The sequence below is a fragment of the Oncorhynchus nerka genome, linkage group LG10 (assembly GCF_034236695.1).
Source record: "Oncorhynchus nerka isolate Pitt River linkage group LG10, Oner_Uvic_2.0, whole genome shotgun sequence".
In the NCBI taxonomy this organism is placed as follows: domain Eukaryota; kingdom Metazoa; phylum Chordata; class Actinopteri; order Salmoniformes; family Salmonidae; genus Oncorhynchus; species Oncorhynchus nerka.
In genome coordinates, this window is record NC_088405.1 from 89,054,302 (window position 1) to 89,076,778 (window position 22,477).

Genomic DNA, 22,477 nt, shown 5'->3' on the forward strand with positions numbered 1-22,477 from the left:
AACATTAACCTTGCCCAGTTAAATAAAGGTTAAAAAATATATAAAAAGAAAAAGTACCTTAACATTTTAAATATAAACTTCAATTGGGGGTAGGGACGTCTTAAGGATCCCGGATAGCACTAAACCCCAATCTTAGTGTGGCCAGCTGATCGGTTTACGACATTGCCAGTTAAGTTGCCATGCCTGTGTTTGAACGTAAAGCAATTCGTCCGACCTGCAAGTGGAGTGACTATTGAAGGCCTAGCTAAGCCTAATATACATTTATAGACGATGAAAGGAGGAATATCACAACGCACATTGAACTTGTAGTCAGTATTGTTAAGTCGTTTTCATGATGATCATAGAAAATGTGGAAGCTTTGAAGTCTTGGCTGGCAAAACTCCTGGAGCCAATGTGAGTGTTGATGAATTGAAATGACATTTAGCTAGATTGCACGAGTTAGCACTAGCTACGCCACCGCTAACGTTAGCTCGTTATATGGCAATAAAAATACACATTTAACGTTTGTTCTGTCAATTATGCGACGTTACACATTCTGCATATCGGATTTGTTGGATAAATTGCAGACACTAATCTGATTATGACATTTTAGATATGTGTTTTGCTGTCGCTGCCGCAATTTAGCTGGCTATTTAAGTAGCTAACGTTACAGTAGTTAATTTGGCCATCTAACTAAAAGCTAGCTTGCTCAACTCAATCAACATCGTCCCAATCAAGGTGAATTATTTATATTAATGGCTGCACATCACGTTTGGCTTGTGATGAATGGGTAACTACTTAGTCTACTCAGTTTGTTTAACATCCTATCATAAATTTAGTGGCTAAGTTAGCTGCATCTACCCGGCCTTAGACAGCGCTAGCAGTGACGTCTAGCATTTAGCCAACCAGCTAGCTAACCAGTTAATTAAGAAGCATGTCATCCAAGTTGATGTAACTACGTGTGTGTTGTCATTTGAAGCATATGTGTTATGTTGCATCAGATTAGGGTCTAACCTCAACTTTTTCCTTACAACTCTCTTGGTTACAAATGAATGATTCTAGCTAGATATTGTCTAATGCAGTGTTTCCCAACCTTTTTCGGTTACTGCACCACCCACTGAATTTTGCTCTGTCCGGAGTACCCCACATGGGCATTTTACAAGTATCCTATGGTCTTCTAATGTACCCCATGTGGATAGGGAAAGTACACACAGGTATCCTAGTATCTCTGGTTGGGAACTATGCAAACCCTGTTGAGTAATATGGATAATGTTTGCTTTTGCAGCTGTGAGGCCGACCCCTCTGCTTTAGCCAACTATGTTGTGGCTTTGGTAAAGAAGGACAAACCTGAGAAAGAGTTGAAAGCACTTTGTGCAGATCAACTGGATGTCTTTTTACAAAAAGGTAGGCTACGTAACTCCTTAATGTCAGTGTTGGTTTGCATCTCACCAACTAATGTTAGTATTTTCGTTGCGTAAACATGTAGTTGACTGACTGTGAAATCATTTGAGAGAAATTTTTATAAAGGTCTTATGCCTCGATGCTTTCCCTATTGCAGAAACCACTGGTTTTGTTGATAAGCTCTTTGAATGTTTGACCACCAAAAACTACTTGGGGAATCCACCTCCTAAGGAAGTTCCCAAAGAGGAGCCCAAACTCCCCGTGTTAAAACAGCAGGCTGTGGAGGTAAGGCTTTTTTTGAGCTTCCTCTGTCTTATTATGTCAGTATTTGATAGTGGGGATATACCTATCTAACTATTGTTGTTTTCTTAAGGCTGAACATGTAGAAGAGGATAGGGGGGATAACAGGAGGCGGAGAAGTCCACTGAGAAACCGCTCTGACTTAAACGAATCAAGGTGAGGCTGGAATGTATATGTTTTGTTGTTTCCTGGTGTTCTCAATTGAGTTCCTCTTGACAGTGATGTAGCTCTCTGGGGTCAAGGTGTTAGTTTGATTAGGCCCTTGAGCCCTTTTAATGGACTGCACCTTTGACACATAATTTAGTTATTGTTGTTGAAATGCTAGTCACATCAATAGTACAGATTACCACAAAGACAGGAAACTCCTTGAGTTCCGGTGCTGTATTAAAGGTGCTGCTAAATGACCAACCTACATACCTGACCTCACAGGGGACGTGGTGACCGCAGACGAGACGACCGCAAGCGGCGTGACATGGACCGCCACGGTAAAAGCACCGATTCCCACCGGGAGAGGCATGACCGGCACGGAGGCAACTCTCGTGGGCGCAGCTACAGTCGCAGCAGGAGCCGAAGTGGGAGCCGAGGCAAGAGCAGGGACAAGGAGCACAGCCGAGGGAGAGGTGAGACTCACAGGGGCACGGACATGGACATTTGCTTTACTTCAAATGTTTAACCTGACAGGTTGAAAACAAATCTTTGCTAAGAACAAGCAAAAGACATTAGTGTATTTATTGGACTTTTACTCGGGGATCCTTAAATGCCCCCTGTGGTGAGAATGTTTCCTAAAGTGGGTATTTTTTTCCTGTGTTATGTTGCATTTTGTGTCCTTTTAGGTTAAGCTTTTCTGTGTGTCTGTGTATGTTAAACAGATTACAGGTCAAAGTTTGAAGTGGAGAGAAAGGAGCCCGAGAGTTTCAACTCCACCTCTGGGTCCCTGGTAACCCACCAGCACCCTCCGCCCCTCCTACCTACCCCCCAGCAGCACCCATTTCCCTCCTCCGGGGGCCAAGCAGTCCCCAACTCTGTTACCGTGGTAGCACCCGCTCACTTGCCCGACAGCACTACAGAGAGCTGGTCTAATTACTACTCTAATCACAGGGAGGGCAAGCCGTTCAACAAGGTCACTTCAGTCAAGCACCGCTGCCGTGACTATGACGGTAAGGGCTAACTAAAATGGTCTAATTTCAGTCTGGTCTATATTATGATACAAGATGTTACAGATTTGCTGTAAATCTAGCAACAATATCTGGGTTTTATTTTTGTCAGGTTAGTCGTTCAGGACACTTTCTCTTTTACAATAACCATTTTTGTTACGTAGCTAATCAGCTTTATCTTTTTGTTACTGAAAGGCACTTATCCATAACCAAAATAAGTTCTAATGTAATCTATGTACTTGCAAAAATGTGTAAAAGGATGTTGAATATGGAAGCAGGTGGCCTCGCATGGCCTTCTAGTCATTGTGTGCTTCAGAGTTCATATCTGTTGACCGTTAAGCTTATGTCTACTCTATTCAAATTGTACAAATATTTAGTAAAATACCAGTCGATCGTGTTTTCTTTATGGATTAAATGCAATCGGTTGTGTGATATTCCAACCCTCAGTAGGGTGTTTGCCTGGTTTAAAGCAGCGCTAATGACCCAAGTTGAACATCTTTCCCCTGAGGGACACTGTTTATATTCATCCAACAGTCTCAACAGCAATGACATTTCACTCCACCCCACCTTGAGGGTTCAGAGATGAGCCTGGATCTTGTCAGGAACTGTAAACAAAGTGTCAAGGTTGCCAAACCGATAATCTCATTTGAGCTGATTTATTTTTTAAAGCTATTATTGGCAAGCATCTTGCTGAGTGCATTTACAGTAAGAAAGGAATTCATTTTTTTATTTTTATGGAATTTTGATCAGTCTCTTGTCTTCCACAGAAAAAGGTTTCTGTGTGCGTGGTGACCTCTGTCCCTTTGACCATGGCAATGATCCTCTGATCGTGGACGACGTCACGCTGCCCGCCATGATTCCGTTTCCTCCACCTGGCATGCCTCCACCGGCCCGCATGGCCATGCCCCCCCACGGCCAGCCACCCCCGGCCATCAGGATGCCAATGCCCCTCCATGGCCAGCCACCCCCACCGGGCATCTTCCCTATGCCGCCTCCTGGTGAGTAATGTTCTCATGTGTCTCCAATTAGGAACTCAACCCGGAATGCTCACCAGTCATTGTTTGACATAGGCTAAGGCCAATAGTTTTTCCTGGTCAGTCCACGTGATTAAGAAAAACCCAGGGCCCTAGCTTTAGTTCCTGATGTGGTGAGAGCCTAGAGATGGAGGACACATCATGGATATAAGCCGTTTTAGCGTGGACATTGCCATTGAGGGCTTCCACCATTTTTAAAGTAGTCAACTAGGTGGGGATTCCTATGGGTTGTAGCCTCAATGGCGCACTGCCCATGCTGTCACATGTTATAAAGACAAGTTCTATGGATGAGTCATTTTAGGGTGCATGGATGTGTTTGTATCAATGAGAAGAAAGCTGTTTCCCTGTTCAAGGCTGGCCTGTTCCATGGAGAAATAGCATGTTATAAGGACTGTTGTGCTACATAGAAACACACCTCAGGGAAACGTCTGTCTTTGTTGTCTTACCCTCACTAGTACTCACCCTATACTTAATTTTTATGTCTGTAGTACTTTACCTAGCCTATTCTGTTAAGGAGTTTATTAAGTAAATTACCAGTGGCTTTTATCTACTGGGTTCAGCTTGGAATTTTATCTCCCATAGGGCCCCCATTGATACCAACAAGTGGGATAGAAACTCCCAACCACTCAGGGACGAGTTCTGCGTCCTCTCTAGGACTGCCTGGAGTGGGACCTCCTCCTCTTCCTCCACCACCACCACCTCCCTCTTCTGTCTCTCTACACCCCCAATATTCTCAGTCAGAATGTAAGCAACTATGCTTTTCTCAATAAGTTTGGCAAAGTGGTACTTTTATGAGCATAGCTCCCATATTGTTCACATTTTTGTCAATTTGTTTTATTTGACATGCACTGACTTTCAAATCCATGTGAACAAAATGGTATTGTTTGACTGTAGTGAGGAAGGACATAGAAATGCTGTTTGTCTTAAAGTATTTATGTTCACATGGTTCATTCATGTGTTGCAAATTATTTCCTTTTTGAGTGAGGGTGTTAGTTTTGATTTTGTGCTACTGCCTGGCCTGCATGATCTAGTCGTTTCTTTAGGGTGCAGTAGCATCTTTTCACCAGAGGGTTGCACTGTTGATGAATTTAAGTCCACTGTTCCTGTAAGCTGCACATTAGACAGTGCAAAAACTCTATTTTAGTTTCCTGCCCACATAAGAGAGGAAATTAAAATGCAGTGTGTTTCACTTCTCAATTGAAATGTTATTTTTAGTTGCTCTAGTTTAGTGCATGCATTATTGAGTCCCAAGCCATTGAACATTATAGAGCAAAAGCAGACGGTATAATATTGAGTTCAATACTAGAACTGTATTTTCTTTCTCCCTGTAGTTGTAGTGTAGCCATATAGTTAAAGTAGGTGTTGTGATGGATAGGCCTATTTGGGTATTCTCACTGTGTAAAACACTGACTTCTTCTAATGTTTGTCTGTTCTCCCTTGTGTGGCCAGATAATTATGACCCAGAGGGTTACAACCCAGAGTCTCCAGGCATGACAGCAGCCGGCCGGCCCCAGTACAGGCAGTTCATCCCCCGCATCCAGACCCAGAGGCCCAACCTGATCGGCCTCACCTCCGGGGATGGCCAGGGATCCAGAGGTATCACATGTGGGTCATACTTTGGTGGTTTAGTTTGGGCTTTCTTTCTGATCCTAACCTATAGTAAACATGAGGACTTCTGTATTTAGGGTGCTATGAAATCTTCTTTTTTTTATTTTCTTTTTTTTACCTGATTCCATTTAGATTTTCCCAAAACTAAATAGGATGTTCTAAGTCCACAGCAATGCTTAAATCATATCCGTAGACCACTTTTGAGGTCAGGGTAAAATATTAGATTTTGGGGTGTAGTTACTGTAATTGAATTGTGCACCTATCCAAGAGGCTGTTTAGTGTTTTTTTTTTTTATAGCGCCCATGTGATGGTAGAGTTTTCAAAACAAATACCTACTGGACTGATTAACATAATCCTGATATAATTCTTCCAGGGGGCCTTGTGAAATTATGCAATTATATCCTGAAGTTTGTCATTAGCATTTAATTGTGAGAAGGTTTTTGGGAAAGCCTTTCCATCAACCAGAAGATTTTCATTAGCTAGCATCATCGCTAACAGCTACACAGTGGCAGAGGTGTGCACCACACAGACACAGTGGCATTCTTTTTGCTCTTCAGAAAGTTGCAGGAAATGCGAATTACTGATGCGTTCTATTCATGTCTTGTGATAAACTTGGGCAAATTAATTCATGTTCAATACATTTAAACTGAACAAGTATATAAATGCAACATGTAAAGTGCTGGTCCCATGTTTCATGAGCTGAAAAAAAAGAAAGAAAAAAATCTCCATATGCACAAAAAGCTTATTTCGCTCATATTTTGTGCCCAAATTTGTTTATATCCCTGTTAATGAGCATTTCTCCTTTGCCAGGATAATCCATCCACCTGACAGGTGTGGTATATCAAGAAGCTGGTTAAACAGCATCATCATTACACAGGTGTAGCTTGTGCTGGGGACAATAAAGGGCTACAAACATATATATTTTTTCTCTACAAACGTAATGTTAGAGAATTTGGCAGTAAGTTCAACCGGCCTCACAACCCCAGACCAAGATACTCAAAGCATATAAACCTTTATTATTCAAAAACATCAAATTTGAAAAATATGGTATTTTTTTCCATATCGCCCAGCCCCACTACCATAGCCATTTGATCTTTGATATTTTTGAATGAGCTAATGTAATGTTGCAATGTTTTACATAAATGGTGGTTAACCATCCTCCAGGCTTTTATTCCAGTCCCCCTTTAAACTACCCACATTTTAGAAATGAGCTGCTCAACCAAACCTTGATAAACTGACTCTGTCAGAGCAGGGCTGGACCAAAGCCTGCTCACGAAGAAGCTCTCCAGACTGAGGGTTGATCACTTTTTAAATTTTTTATATACAGTTGCCTAACAGGTATTCTACTTTGTGGCGGGGGGTGGTGTTTAATTGCCTTGCACAACGACAGGAGATGGTACATAGCATCAGAGAGCAGTCACTCATGCTTTTTTTTAATATACGTATGTAGACTACACCAATTGTTGGTCATGGGGAATTTGGTGAAAAGTCGCAATACCATCTGTCAAAATGTGTATGAATCCTGCCTTTACGTATCCTCCGTCTCATCCAGACACAGCGGTCCAGATATCGAGCTGTCATTATGACTGACAATGTGTTTCTCCTGTCCCAGCGGCTAACATCGTGATCCAGACAGAGCCGGCAGTGGCCAGTGTCCCCAGCAGTGTGTGTCGCTACAGCAGCACAGAGCATGAGGGTAGGAAGAGGCCCCTGGGGCCCACAGAGGGTCCACCGCCCAAAAAACCCTGGATGGACAAGTAAGAACATTGTAAAATTGTACCTTACAGTGAAATGCTTTCTTACAAGCCCTTCACCAACAATACAGTTTTAAGAAAATACCTATTTTAAAAAATGTAAGAGACGAATAACTCATTCTCTTCCAGGCCCAACTACCAGGCCAACAACCAGCTCAACTTCCCCAACAACAAGCCCCAACACGGGGGCTTCCCCAAGAAGAATCACTACGTCAACACTAAGCTTGAAGTTCGCAAAATCCCCCGAGATCTCAACAACATCACCAAATTGAATGAGCACTTTAGCAAGTTTGGTACCATCGTAAACATTCAGGTAAGAAATCTGACAATTCCTTGAAACCATGTGTACCACTACAAAAATGTCTTAGATCAATAAATGTTAGGGCGTGTACATGCATTTTACTTTGGAGGGTGAATAAGGGACATAACTTCTGGCCTTCCTGTTTACTACTTTCTGACCTGTCTCCTCCAATAGGTGGTATTTGGTGGCGACCCCGAGGCAGCGCTGATCCAGTACACAGCCAATGAGGAGGCACGGCAGGCCATCTCCAGCACTGAGGCGGTGCTCAACAACCGCTTCATCCGTGTGTACTGGCACCGTGAGGCCAACAACCAGCAGGGACAGGGCATGGGTCAGGGCCAGGGGGACGGACACGGACAGAGCTCTGCTATGGGGCAGCAGCACCCCAGCGTTCATAAGGTGGACAGAGCACTTCTGACTACTGCTAAAACCTTTTTAGCTGGCCAAGCATTTATTCGTTCAAACAGTAGTTTTGATTTTGAATGGAGAGGTTCTAAGTTCCAGGTTAGATGTGATCAACATTTCTTTCATGACTCTTATGTATCTCTGTATAAACCAGCAGGTGATCAAGCAACACAATCCCGGAGCCTATGTGCTGAATAATAAGACGTTGTCCAAACATGGCCTTGGTGTTGGGGCTGTGGCCGGAGGCAAACTGGACGTCTCGCACCCCAGCGCAGACCCTGCAGCGGTAAGCCGTCAGCTCCTATGCTCTGAGAGTGCCCCTATGCAGAGTTACAGCATGGTGTTGTATGATGGCAAAGAGAGTAGACGGGGTCAGGTAGTAATCAAAGGGTCTGTCTGTCTCTTCCTGTCCTAGGCACTCTTCTCTACTTCTGTGGCCCTTCAGAAGGGGCCCTATAACTCCACAGTCCACAAGGGAGCGTCCAAGTCACTTGGTAAAACTGCCAAAGCACTTGAAGCACAGGAGATCTTGAAAAAGAAGCAGGCAAGTAATTTTTGCCAGCGTCATGTTGAATGACTTTCATAGTCAGTCATTACCTTTTTATACACAAATCAAAATTACACTATAAATAATTGTTTTATTCTTGTTTCAGGAGACATTGAAGTTGCAGCAGGACATGAGAAAAAAGAAGCAGGAGATGCTAGAAAAGCAGATTGAATGTCAAAAGGTATGATGGTTGCTTATACTACATACAGTTGAAGTCGGAAGTTTACATACACTTAGGTTGGAGTCATTAACTTGTTTTTCAACCACTCCACAAATTTCTTGTTAACAAACTATGGTTTTGGCAAGTCGGTTAGGACATCAACTTTGTGCATAACACAAGTCATTTTTCTAACAATTGCCTTAGTCAGATTATTTCACTATCACAATTCCAGTGGGTCAGAAGTTTACATACACTAAGTTGACTGTGCCTTTAAACAGCTTGGAAAATTCCAGAAAATTATGTCATGGCTTTAGAAGCTTTTGATAGGCTAATTGACATAATTTGAGTCAATTGGAGGTGTACCTGTGGATGTATTTCAAGGCCGACAGTGCCTTTTTGCTTGACATCATGGGAAAATCAAAAGAAATCAACCAAGACCTCATAAAATAAATTGTAGACCTCCACAAGTCTGATTAGTTATTGAGAGAAATTTCCAAACACCTGAAGGTACCATGTTCATCTTTACAAACAATAGTACGCAAGTATAAACACCATGGGACCACGCAGCCGTCATAGCACTCAGGAAGGAGACACGTTCTGTCTCCTAGACATGAACGTACTTTGTTGCGAAAAGTGCAAATCAATCCCAGAATAACAGCAAAGGACCTTGTGAAGATGCTGGAGGAAATGGGTACAAAAGTATCTATATCCACAGTAAAACAAGTCCTATATCGACATAACTTGAAAGGCCGCTCAGCAAAGAAGAAGCCACTGCTCCAAAACCAACACAAAAAAGCCAGACTACGGTTTGCAACTGCACATGGGGACAAAGATTGTACATTTTGGAGAAATGTCCTCTGGGCTGATGAAACAAAAATAGAACTGTTTGAGGGGATGCTTGCAAGCCGAAGAACACCATCCCAACCGTGAAACATGGGAGTGGCAGCATCATGTTGTGGGGGTGCTGGCATCATAAGGTAGGAAAATTATGTGGATATATTGAAGCAACATCTCAAGACATCAGTCAGGAAGTTAAAGCTTGGTCGCAAATGGGACGACCCCAAGCATACTTTGGGTGACCCCAAGCATACTTCCAAAGTTGTGGCAAAATGGCTTAAGGACAACAAAGTCAAGGTATTGGAGTGGCCATCAAAGCCCTGGCCTCAATCCTATAGAATTTTTTTGGGCAGAACTGAAAAAGCGTGTGCGAGCAAGGAGGCCGACAACCTGACTCAGTTACACCAGCTCTGTCAGTAGGAATGGGCCAAAATTCACCCAACTTATTGTGGGAAGCTTGTGGAAGGCTACCCAAAACGTTTGACCCAAGTTAAACAATTTAAAGGCAATGCTACCAAATACTAATGAATGTATGTAAACTTCTGACCCACTGGGAATGTGATTAAATAAATAAAAGCTGAAATAAATCATTCTCTCTACTATTATTCTGATATTTCACATTCTTAAAATGAAGTGGTGATCCTAACTGACCTAAGACATTAATTTTTTACTCTGATTAAATGTCAGGAATTGTGAAACTGAGTTTGAATGTATTTGGCTAAGGTTTATGTAAACTTCCGACTTAATTTAAAGGATGCCACCATCACCACCTTTCATTTTAGTCGCAAATAAACCACATGCTGTGATCATCGTGTTGTCCTTTCACTATCAAAACAAGGACACCTCTAGACCAAGAGACCCTGGGTGTTGTCCTGGACACCCTGCTCGTCTTACATTGATTAGTCAGTTAATCTCATGTCCTCCCTCCTATAGGCTCTGATCAACAGACTTGAAAAGAACAGGGCCACATTGAAGCCAGAGGAGAGGGCCAACATTATGAAGACTCTGAAGGATCTGACCGACAAGATCTCCCAGCTTCAGAACGAGATGAACCCAGCCTCTCATTCCACAGCCAACACGGCTCAGTCCAAGACTAAGACCGATGTAAGTCTACCTACCATATCATATTCTGTGATTTGTTGAATCAACTCAACTGACATTACAAAAATTACATTCCATTGCATGCGCTTGGTCAGTTACAAAATGTGAATGAACATTAACATGGAAATTATTGCATCACAATACCAGGCAGCCATTGTAAACCCATGAGTTGACCAGTCAAATTGTCAGGGTTAATTAAGCTCTATGTCCACTGGCACTTAAAATTAGGGCATATTTGAGATGGCTCGAATGGAATTCTCAAATTCGAGCTGGGTCGAGGGAAACCCGGGCCAGCGCCCCCCAGTTTCACAACTGGTGCCAGTTCTATTAGAGTTCGAGCTGGTGACGACGTTACTATGCAACCACCAGATAGCTAATTAATCACTGCAGGATGCTGACACATTTAGCTAGCTCATCTGGGCTGTCCATGCGCTAGCTAACAGCAACAAGCAGTATTGTAACAGTCAGACATTACACAAATTACCACCATAGCTGGATCCTTCATTCATTTTGGCGCTACACAAACTTTTTTATAAGAACAGTTAGCCTTCTAATGCTAGCTACCAAACGTTAGCTAGCAAATCAGTTGAAACAAGCTAGCAAGATACAATTCCTGTTATCTGGCCAGGTCATTAAAATCTAGCTTCGCATCAAACCTGTCGTCCGGTTTGCTTGGTTAGCTAGCTAGCTAATAACCAATGTCATGGCAAGCAAGGTAGCAATTAAGCTAGCTAGCTTGTAATGCTAGCGACTACACTAACCGTTTTGGTAGCGAAATTAAATACATGGCTATGATTCTAGCTGGCACTGGCAGGAGTATGGGGTGCAAGATTGCTAGCAACATTAGCAAAAGCCACCTGCACAGTCACAAATTGGCTACCCAGCAACATGACATTTCTAATTCCTGGAGGCACTGGAAACGCAATTTGAGCTAGCCCACCAAGGCCAGCCCAACCTAGGAAACTGGGTTTCAGAGGCTCCAAGCCCCTTCTGTACTCTGTCTATTTACGTCATAAGAAGGAATTCCCCTTGACCACGCCCACAAATTGGGGAGAACAATCATTATTTCCCATTGACCCCCATTGTAAAAGAGTCACCTATATTGTCGATTTAAAAATATATAAATAAATAAAAATGTTTAGTTCTACAGAAACAACAAAACATGACAAAGATGTGGTGTTCAATATACATGTAACCTGGTCAAAAATCCGACTGCATGTAGGGAAGCCTGTCAGAAGAGCCCTCATGTGGCTACTAGCTTCATTTAAAAGGTGGCATGAGGGAAGCCCTTTAATATTACGCTTTTTCTAAGTAGTGAGAACACTCTGGAGCAGGCAATGTTGAAAGTAATCTTTAGACATGTTGTACTTTTCCTAAATGTATTTTTGCAATTGACTAAAAAAAGTAGACAACAAGAACATTGTTTTGAAAAGGGTAAAGTTTTTGCTGTGAGCCAGTGGGGTAACCAAGGTAACCTCAGGTTGTTTTCCCCCACAGCAGTGGGCCAGAACATTCGGACTAATACCAACTGGGAGTATTCATTCTATTTCTATGGAGCATGCATTTTGGAAATCCCAAAATAATGGTGCTCTCCCTCAGGCACAAAAGGAGCTTTTGGACGCAGAGCTTGATTTCCACAAGAAGATGAGTTCTGGAGAGGACACGACCGACCTGAAGAGGAGACTGGGTCAGCTGCAGGTTGAGGTGGGTACACAGGGCATCCATCATTTGGGAAGTGCTCTCTAGCATTAATGAACATGTCTGGAATGTGGCAGTCTTCTGGCATACTGAAGGAGGAGTGGCAGCCTCAGCACCTCCAGAACATGTGTACTGTTGGTTAAAATGCAACCTTTTCAAGAATGGTCTGAAGTAAGCAGAAAGGCATCACCTTGGAAGTGAACATATTCCTTGTCCCACAGCTGTTCTGTCTGTCGCTAGTCACATTATGTCATAGTTGATGTTAGAGGATCAGGCTGAAAACAAGAAATGTATTTTTGTTAACAGCCCTCTGCATTGCTTTTCCAGCATGGTGTGCTTAAATTAGCCCCCATGAAATATGCATGGCTTTACCCCTCTTCTGCACATTAAACTGCAGGCACTTACCAAGCCCAGAGGACACCCACTAATGAATCCTAACCAAACAGAGATCCTACATTGATGCATCTGATGTCATTAAAGTTTGAGATTGTGTTCCTTGTAAGAAAGTGGAGGGATGACAATTAGGATGAGGAGGAGTGTTGGTGCTCTGCTCCAAGCCATCAGGGCCACCACAGTCAGTCTGCTGGTACATGTTCCCTTGGACACATTAAATATGGATACCAAGCCTGTGGGGACACTGGTTCTCAGTAGCACTACATTTTCTTCCTGGATACTGATGCCTGGCACTGTTTGGTGGGGACATGCCAGGTAGCACCATCTCCACCACCTTGGTTTGGGGTCTGGTGACACGGCCAGCTGTCTTGGTTCCACATGTGGATCTGTGGCATCACCTTAGTGTCAGCTGGCACCTCATGCTGTGTGTTGTTGAGAAATGGAAGTTAGTTGTGGATCTGATGACCTTGTTGATTGTGTTCCCCCAGGCCACCCGGTTGGGCCTGATACCAACCGGGCGTGGGAAGGTGGGCGACGCAGCAGGCGTCAGGGGCAGGGGCCGAGGAAGGGGCAGGGGACGGGGACACAGAGGAGGTGGCAGAGGAGGTGGCAATCACATGGTGGTGGACCACAGGCCCCGAGCCATCGCCATCCTGGGAGTCACACAGGAAGAGAAGGAGGAGCTGATGCCTCACTTTGTGGTAAGGAAATACACCCTTATCAAATCCAGCTAGTTGTATAATTTTCCCAAAACGTCTTATTTGAATATTGAAAGGTCTGTGCTAGAACTCAAGTGGTACAAAGCATGAATCATTATAGTTGTAAAAACAGTGCTTCCACCAGAGAGATGTGTAAAGGAGTTTCTACAGGTACTTACGGCTGTTTCTGTATTCTCGTCCTTGTCACAGAAATTTGGTGAGATAGAGGAGCTCCGTGATCAGGATGCTACCAGTGTTGTCATGACGTTCAAGACCCGGAGCGACGCGGAGAATGTATGTCCTGCAGATGGCATGCATACAGTAACATTTTGATTCCTTTATAACCGAGAAAGTTCTCAAGTTTTAATTTAATTTTACCATTCACGATCATTTTCACGTTATAGGCTGCAAACCAAGGAGCAAAGTTCAAAGGTCGCGTTCTACAGATTGCATGGTTCAAGCCGAAGACACCATCCGTATCCACAGAACCTGAGGAGGAGGACTCGAAGGAAGAGGTCAATGCGGTAAGTTACTGTACTTCTCTCCCTATTTCCTGTTTTCTTATAGCATTTTGGAAAACCATGTAAAATCATCACGCAATGAACCGCTTGATCTAAAGATGATTATTTCATTTGATTCCTCCAGGAGGAAGTCAGCCCCTACCTGCTTATGGAAGAGGAGGAAGACGACGATGAGGATGACGAGTATGAGAGTCGTTCATGGAGGCGATGAAGGCAATACGAACGTCACACTTTTTCGTGGGAAGGACATTGATATATTTTTTAAACTAATTCAAGCAGATTTGACGGAAATCACTTCTTTAGGTTTTTTTAGACCAGCTTCCAGTATTTTGAGACTGAAGAAATAAGGACTAATATGAGAGTCTATACTTTAATGATACGTGTGAAGCTTGAAAGGGCAGACTGTTTTCTCTTGAAACATCTGAATAATTATTAAAATCTCACTTTTGCTGAGAAATCTAAACCGTTATAAATAAATGTATGTTTCGATGTGGTTACCAGATAATATCAGTACAACATTTATGACTACTGTGAATAGGTATTTTTATAAATATTTAAGCTATGGTTTCATCCTCTCTTATTTGACTGATGTTGTCTATAATTACGAGGCTCAAGGTCCAGGGATGGCTATGCTGTCACAGCTACAGATTACAGAATCAGCATCCCCTGTTGAAATGTAAATTAGATACAGCCTCCATCTTGGATTCAAAGAGAGACACTTGATATTTCACTGAGTATTTTGTTGTTGACTAAATGTGTGGTGCCACTTTATGCACATATGAACACCAAGACTAATGTTACGCACTTTTGAGATGGTGTTTAACAACTCTATTTTCTCTTTTCCCAAGTCATCTCTTCTGTCATCTGAGACCAAAGACATCTTTGGATGAGGATCTAGTCATCTATTGTCAAATTTGTTTGAGATCTGTAGACAATGGTGTTTGAATGTATACTGAGCATTTGGTTTTATATATAATTTTGCCTTACATAATCAGAAGGCTGCGTTTTTATGAGATTTGTTATTTTTCTTGCAATAGGAATTACTTTGTTGATATTTTTTCAGTTTGTCATTTGAATGAATGTTGAAGTTGTCAGGAAAAGAGGGCCCATTTTATTTTCAAGCAAGAGTACTTAATGTCCCCTACTTAAGGTAGGTTTGTGTTAAACCAACCCTTGTGGCGTCACTTCACAACACATTCTTACCAGGATTTAGCTGCATGGTTTTGAGAGCTGACAAGTAAACCAGACATTTGTAACAGATTTCTCCATGCACAGTTTCTGATCTTATTTTACAGTAGCAATATTCGGCAGCAGTTTAATCCATTCGGTGTGAGGCACTTAGTGTTAATGAGTGAGGACTCCCTGCAAGTCAAGAAGCATTGTGTTGGTAGCTATGAAATGAGCAAAGTAACATCCTCTTTTGAATGTGTATACTTGATGAAAAAACGTGTGTATTATTTGTCCTTACATACTGTATTTACATTTAGTCAGGAGAGGAAAAAACGAGTCCTGTATTGCTGCTGCTGATCTACAGATATTGAACTCTAAAGCATGTTCTTCTTTCATATTTGGCCAGTTTCTCTCTAACTCTAGACTAGACCATTTAATTCAACGTTGAGTGCAAAGGAAAAACAGTTTTATGTTGCCGTAGCCCTAACAGATTTTTGATCCCTGTTCATTTTGCAGTCCTATTGAAAGTTAGATTAGAGATGTGGAAAGTTGGAGGCTTACTCTTGGACTCCTAGACTTTGCCTCATCTCCATCAGTGAGGCTTGGTGTAACCATGTAACAGACATCAGCATGACACTTATATCTATATTTAGTTTTGGAAATAAATAAAATGCCCATTGAAATGGGAGAAAGGGATGGAAGACCAGAAGGAAAAGGCAAAAGAATAAGATCTTTATCACTGCACAGTAACCCTCACACTTGTTTTGCTATGTGCTTTTATGAACAGTCATTTTCTTAAATGTCATTTATGGACAGGTCTATTACATGTCAAAGTAGGATTTCAGAAATTGCTTTGAGAAACTTGTACACTTGTTTGTACTGCAACGTGGATGCTACTGTGACATCGTAGTGTAAAATGCAACTCATTTATTGGAAGAATCATTTGGGGATTTGTTACTGTTTATATTTGCGGGATGTGGGTGTATTTTTGATTTATTCTGTTTGTAAAATGGATTTCTAACTCACTAGCATGTTTGCTTTTACCAATAAAGATGGAGGAATGGGGAGCTTGGAAGAGAAACAAAATACAAAATATAAACAATTTGAATTTGACACCAGCAAAAAAAAAAAAAAATGACATTCAAATTTCTACCTGGGTGGGAGAACATTCCAAAAGAATATTAACTTCAAAACCTGTGTTGTCATTCCTTTAGTAATGTCTTACTAACTTTTTCACCCATCATTCATGATTATCCATAATTATGTTAGCACCCGCATTCGTGTAAAAGTGTTGACAAAAGTCATTCCTAAATGACACGATACATTATTCACCATTCACTTCCTATTGTAGAAAACATCATCCGAAACACAACCAAAACAAGCTGTAAATGCATCCAACAAGTTTGTGTGCAAGAAATATGTGACCAAATACTCAACTTTCTCCAACTTGAATACACTAAGTGAAATTTGTCCAAATACTTGTGACATCTTCAAATCGGGGTACTAGATATATAAAGTGCTTTCATTTATTCACGCTAAATCAGATGTATGAAAATACCCTCAAATAAAAGGTTACATTCTGTACTGTTACCTCATGAAACATTTGATCTCAAATCCAAAATGCTGGAGTGTAGAGCCACAAAATGTTTTAATTGCTTCACTGTCCAAATACATATGGAGAGGAGCTGTACCGGCACACAGTTTTATTTGTATGATGATGGGAAAACAGGGTCATTCTCGGGTGGGCTTCCTCCATGGCACCCACCAAAACAGGGTCATTCTCGGGTGGGCTTCCTCCATGGCACCCATCCCACCCACCAAAACAGAATTCCAACACAGAGAGGAACTTAAATTGGCTTCAGTGACTTTGACATATTCAAATGTTGATAAATAATGCATGAACATTCCTTACTTTAGGAAGTGAAGTGAAAAACACTCAAGAGTCTATTTGATTTAATGCAAGCGCTGTTGGGTTACCCGTGGGACGAAATGTCAACCACAGCCACTCGTCCTCACATCCCCTGTCGCCCAGGTGATGAGCACTACGTGCACGCGCCACAGATCCCAAAGTGGAGACAGACAACAATTGGAGGGTCATTTGGTGAAGGAAACCTTATGAGCTGTACACAGGCTAGGGAGATGAGTGCTGCTGTCACATCTCGATACAAACAAATCCATAAAACATGTCAGATGCAATCTTCAGAATGGGAATGCACACAGATGACAAGCCAACAATGACCACTGAATTATACATACTGTTATTAAGAAGTCTAAGAATAAAGAGTTCATGTGAGCAAGAGAGAGAAGGACATTATACTTAATTCAGGGTAAAGTATTGAATGGAATAATACATGACATAGTTTGTTTCTCAGTTCTGAACATCTTTGCAGCCCAGCCAGGCAATGAGTCGGACTTCCTTTAAAGTATAGGCCTACTGTACAGTATACAAAAAGTCTACCCTGACAAGATGTTGTCTCTCTCACTCACTCAACAGGTCCAGTGGTGAGAAAAGACCTTGCCTGTTTTAATCTCTATAATGAATAAGGACATGCCAACGTGGTAATGGATGCCTGCCACCATGCTGCTGAATTATTCACTGTCTGAGGAACCGGAGGAGAGGTGGCCAGGATCAGATGGAAGCGCTGTGTCACTGGCCTGCCTGGCTCCTCTTTCTACTGCTGGGAGAGGCATTCAGCCTGCCACATGAGATCTAATGCACTGAGGACAGGTGCTCTGTTCACCTGCATGGGGAGGGAGATGAGAGCAAGGCCCTGCCCTGACCTGCTCCAATTATATTCAGCCAATATTGCTGTTGTGTGTACTGTAGGTGTTTTATCTACAAGATCCTGTAATCAGATTTGGCCAAAATCGATCATCTTGAACTGACCCTATCCCAATGCAATGATGGGAAGGATTAAGATCAGGAATACCTGTAAATAACAAGTTTGTCGTTTTGGATGTGCAGCATTAAAGTGATCCCTATTTCAGTCAGTCCAGATTCAACTAACATACTTTTGGCTTTAGCCTGGTGCTATATGGGGCATATAAGCCGCAGTTTTAGAATAATTTTGACAATCATATTTTTTCATTACTAATAAAAACAATTTTTTACTTTTACCCCTTTTTCTGCCCAATTGGTAGTTACAGTCTTGTCCCATCGGGAGAGGTGAAGGTCCAGAGCCATGCTTCCTCCGAAACACAACCCGCCAAACCGCACTGCTTCTTGACACACTGTCCGCTTAACCCGGAAGCCAGCCACACCTATGTGTCGGAGGAAACACAGTACACCTGGCGACTGCGTGAACATGCATGCGCCCGTCCCGCCACAGGAGTCGCTAGAGCGCGATGGGACAAGGACATCCCCGCCTACCAAACCCTCCCCTAACCCGGACGACGCTGGGCTAATTATGCGCCGCTTCATGTTCTCCCGGTCGCGGCCAGCTGAGACACAGTCCGGTATCGAACCCGGATCTGCACTGACGCCTTTAGACTGCTGCGCCACTCGGGAGGTCTTAACTAATCGTTTTAATATTTTTTATTTATCAGTAATTGCTCGAGAGATAGACATGGAATTAATAAATTACCCAAATCATATTTTCAAGAGAAATCTTATTATAGATTGCTCTTTCGTTTTTGATAAAGTATGAAGTACGCTAGTTCTTTATCTATACATTTTTAAATCAATGTAGGCCTATAACGTTACTTAATGTTGATCATTTTTCAAGGAATTTTATTTTTAATATGACCAAGTTTTTATTTATTTCTGTTTCTTTTTGAGCTACCTTTGTTTCTTTTTTGCCTCTTGAAAAAATGTTTGTACATAAATCAAGAGTGGTTTCATATTCTAAGCATACATTGACTGGATTGAAGGGAATGAATCTATTGGTATATTTCATCTACACATTTTATAATTTCATTAATGGTATAGAATTTGTGTGGAATTAGATTTCACGTATGCTATTCATTTGCCACACCCTCTGATTGTTGAAGACTGGTCGAAGCACGGTTCCCTCATTTAACTGTGTGAGAATCACCTGTCGCCTCGAGAAGCCAATACTGGAGCTGTCCATGCTGCTGAAGCTAACCACGCTCCTGTTTTACCCTTGATGATGATAAAACTGCTAAAAAACATGACAAATTAATAAAAATAGACTGCACACATGATCTGTGTTCATTATATTACGTCTGGAACCACACGTTAATGCAGCAGAAATATATAGGCCTAGAGTAGTTTATTGAGAATATGAACAAGCAAATGTATAGGCCTAATCATATTTATAATCCATTATCACATGTTATGTATAGCTGATAATGAGCCTCATTGTTTTTAGTTTCATGGGCAATTTAATTGCGTTCACTTTCAACCGTGCATCACGCTTGCGCACAGCACCCAGCCCATTCCCATGACTTGTAACTTGTAAGTTGAGTAAAGGAGCAGGTGGGGTGAGAGAGGCAGAACGGGAGGCGCTGCCAATGGAAATAGCTCACTAACAGCAACGAGCCAGAGAACCGAGCCTGCCTCTATGTCAGGGCCACTTACCTGCAAGGTGCGCATCGAAGATGATGACCATGAACGGAAAGCAACATTTCTCTATGCACCCGGTGCTGCAGGAGCCCAAATACTCTGGCCTGCACGCGAGTTCGGAAGGCATGCGCAGAGTTTGTCTGCCTGCCCCGCAGGTATGTTTCTCAGTCAATTATTTGAGGCACAAATGTATGAACAAATATCAATTTAAGACGTTTTAAGTGGATCAGAAAGGACTTTGTTTTATCCACTCTCGTACTCGTTATTTCTTTCGTTCTCCCTCACAACCACTCCCCCTCCCTCTCTTTCGCTCTCTCATCATCTCGTCTATTCAAGCAAAGCTGCTGCTTTCATATTAATGTTTATGACCTGTGCTTTGAGGAGGGTTCTCCCTGTGCTTAACATTTATTTGAATCATGAGTTGACAGAATTCCCCACTGATTCCAGTATGCGCACTCTTGCTTCCAGCTCCAGGGCAATATCTTCGGTGGCTTTGATGAGAGTCTACTGGCACGCGCGGAAGCTCTGGCGGCTGCTGACATAGTCTCTCACGGCAAGAGTCACCATTTCAAGCCAGACGTGACTTACCATACCATGAGTAGTGTCCCCTGCACCTCCAACTCCTCTACGGTGCCCATCTCCCATCCTTCCACCCTGACCTCTCACCAACACCACCACCACCACCACCTCAACCAGAGCTTAGAGGGGGATCTTCTGGATCACATCTCGTCCAGTCTCTCAGTGAGCGGGATGGGGGCTCCGGATTCCTCTATGATTACCACGCACCAGCACCACCTCCAGACCATGGGTCATCTCCACCAGGCTATGGCCATGGGTCATCCGCACTCTCTATCTGTGCACAACGGAATGTCGTGTGTCAACGACGTGGAGTCAGATCCTAGGGAGCTGGAAGCCTTTGCTGAGCGATTCAAACAAAGGAGGATAAAGCTCGGGGTGACCCAGGCGGACGTTGGCTCAGCCCTCGCCAACCTGAAGATACCAGGGGTGGGCTCTCTCAGCCAGAGTACTATCTGCAGGTTTGAGTCCCTCACCCTCTCTCACAATAATATGATTGCGCTAAAACCTGTCCTCCAAGCCTGGCTCGAGGAGGCCGAGGCTGCTTACCGGGAGAAAAACAGCAAGCCAGATCTTTTTAATGGTAACGAAAGGAAACGAAAACGCACTTCGATAGCCGCACCTGAGAAGCGCTCGTTGGAGGCATATTTTGCGATCCAGCCCCGTCCATCGTCGGAAAAAATTGCTGCAATTGCTGAAAAGCTGGACCTTAAAAAAAACGTGGTTCGTGTGTGGTTTTGCAACCAAAGGCAAAAACAGAAAAGGATGAAATATTCTGCTGTGCATTAGTTAATTAACATTATGCATAAAATACGACATTTTGAAGAGATAACAGGGATCTATCAACATTTCATCATGTCCGACTGGAATTTACAACCGAGACTCTATACATTTATTTCAATTATTATTATGTTGTCTCGTTGACTTTTTTGTCCTCTAACGGGCACATTTTATGTTGTAGATTGGAATGAAACGTGTTGTGCTAAAGGTCTCTTGGATTAAGTTTTCGTTGTTGTTGCTTTTACTTGACTGCATATCACAACTCTCTTCAATCACATAACTATAACAAATAGGCCTATAGAAAATGACCTATCTCTATCATGTGAGATGTCCTGTTGAATTCTCGTAAGTTCGTTTAGTTGTTTGGACAATTTAATCAATGACACCAACATTTTCACGTTTACTGTATGTCTCGGACTGTTTGGATTCATACTTGTATAGGATGGAAATTAATGTGTTTTCACTCTATCGGTGTAACACCCCCCCTTAAAAACATATTGCAAATTAATATGCTCTCTTTGTGAACTAGCTGAACTTCGTTGACAAATTAATTCACAGTTGTGTGCAAAAGAGGAAAATCACATTTCACAATATTAACGACACAACACGAGTTGATTTTCTTTAGTCATTTTCAAAATGTCACTATTTTAACTAAGACACGTCAAACGGGCATGGGAAAGCTGCTATATTTTGACATTACGTATTTTGATGTGAACATGTAAAACAGTTTGGAGTATCACTGAAATATTGTTAGTATTTTTCTTCACTCTTGAATTTTACTTGACAAAATGTGTGAAGTTGAAAATGAATGAATAAATCATTGAATATTTTATACAATTCAATTGAATCAGCAATTGATTATTTTGATTACATTGTACATGCTTAATTTGTGTTTTTTTCAGTTGTAGATAATTAGACCTAGCATTATCACTTAATTTAAAGACAGGAAGAAAAAGTTTACCTAGGCTTAAAGTAATTTTGCTATTTGTGTGAGTCTATGTTAAATACAATATCTCTTTCGTTTCTGGGGTTGGAGTAAGGGAATATTGACTCAGGGTTTGTTCTTCCGTGGTCTTTGAATAAATCATGCCTCAAGATACAGATGGGCAATAAAATCATTGTATAACCTTGAGTTTCACAGAGAACTTGACGTGTTGTATTTATGAATTCCCAATGCTCTGCTACGATTTAAAAGGAATCATATAGCACATAAATATAGAAGAAGAAAAAAATATTTTCAGTGCTGAATTTATAAACCAAAGTCAAACACCATGTAACACCACGCAACAATAACAATAAGAGACACACTTTGTGTTTTCCTTTTCTTTGACGCACTGTTACCAGGATCTTGGTCCTAATTAGATCTGTTTAAATAACGAATGCCCGTGTGTTACTGGAGTATATCGTGGGTTTTCAAATGATTAAATAATGAAGATGCAATATTAATTATATAGGCATAAAATGAGGATTGTTGCTGTGCGGAGGGCTGAGAGTGTGGGAGCTCGTGACTCGAAGGATAGAGGCTTGTGACTCTC

At 42.0% G+C, this 22,477-nt stretch overlaps 2 protein-coding genes across 5 annotated transcripts; both read left to right on the forward strand.

The window, feature by feature from the left end:
• Nucleotides 1-172: 172 nt before the first annotated feature.
• LOC115136212 (RNA-binding protein 27-like) lies at nucleotides 173-16,254 on the forward strand. Of its 4 annotated transcripts, none has more exons than XM_029671782.2 (21): nucleotides 173-393; nucleotides 1,265-1,383; nucleotides 1,538-1,665; nucleotides 1,754-1,836; nucleotides 2,110-2,300; nucleotides 2,550-2,837; nucleotides 3,602-3,832; nucleotides 4,451-4,612; nucleotides 5,318-5,473; nucleotides 7,089-7,233; nucleotides 7,360-7,543; nucleotides 7,706-7,930; nucleotides 8,091-8,222; nucleotides 8,352-8,480; nucleotides 8,590-8,664; nucleotides 10,414-10,584; nucleotides 12,181-12,285; nucleotides 13,161-13,373; nucleotides 13,581-13,664; nucleotides 13,775-13,894; nucleotides 14,016-16,254. In XM_029671782.2, exons 1-21 carry the CDS (start codon nucleotides 332-334, stop codon nucleotides 14,100-14,102), a joined length of 3,090 nt encoding a protein of 1,029 aa, XP_029527642.1. In that variant the 5' UTR covers nucleotides 173-331; the 3' UTR covers nucleotides 14,103-16,254. The 4 variants fall into 4 exon arrangements, with proteins under 4 accessions (XP_029527642.1, XP_029527643.1, XP_029527644.1 ...); XM_029671783.2 differs by having other exon boundaries at nucleotides 8,094-8,222; XM_029671784.2 differs by having other exon boundaries at nucleotides 5,318-5,464.
• Nucleotides 16,255-19,500: 3,246 nt separating this feature from the next.
• On the forward strand, nucleotides 19,501-22,043 carry LOC115136225 (POU domain, class 4, transcription factor 3). The gene is made up of 2 exons (XM_029671798.2): nucleotides 19,501-19,741; nucleotides 20,055-22,043. Exons 1-2 carry the CDS (start codon nucleotides 19,622-19,624, stop codon nucleotides 20,949-20,951), a joined length of 1,017 nt encoding a protein of 338 aa, XP_029527658.1. The 5' UTR covers nucleotides 19,501-19,621; the 3' UTR covers nucleotides 20,952-22,043.
• The last annotated feature ends 434 nt before the right edge of the window (nucleotides 22,044-22,477 follow it).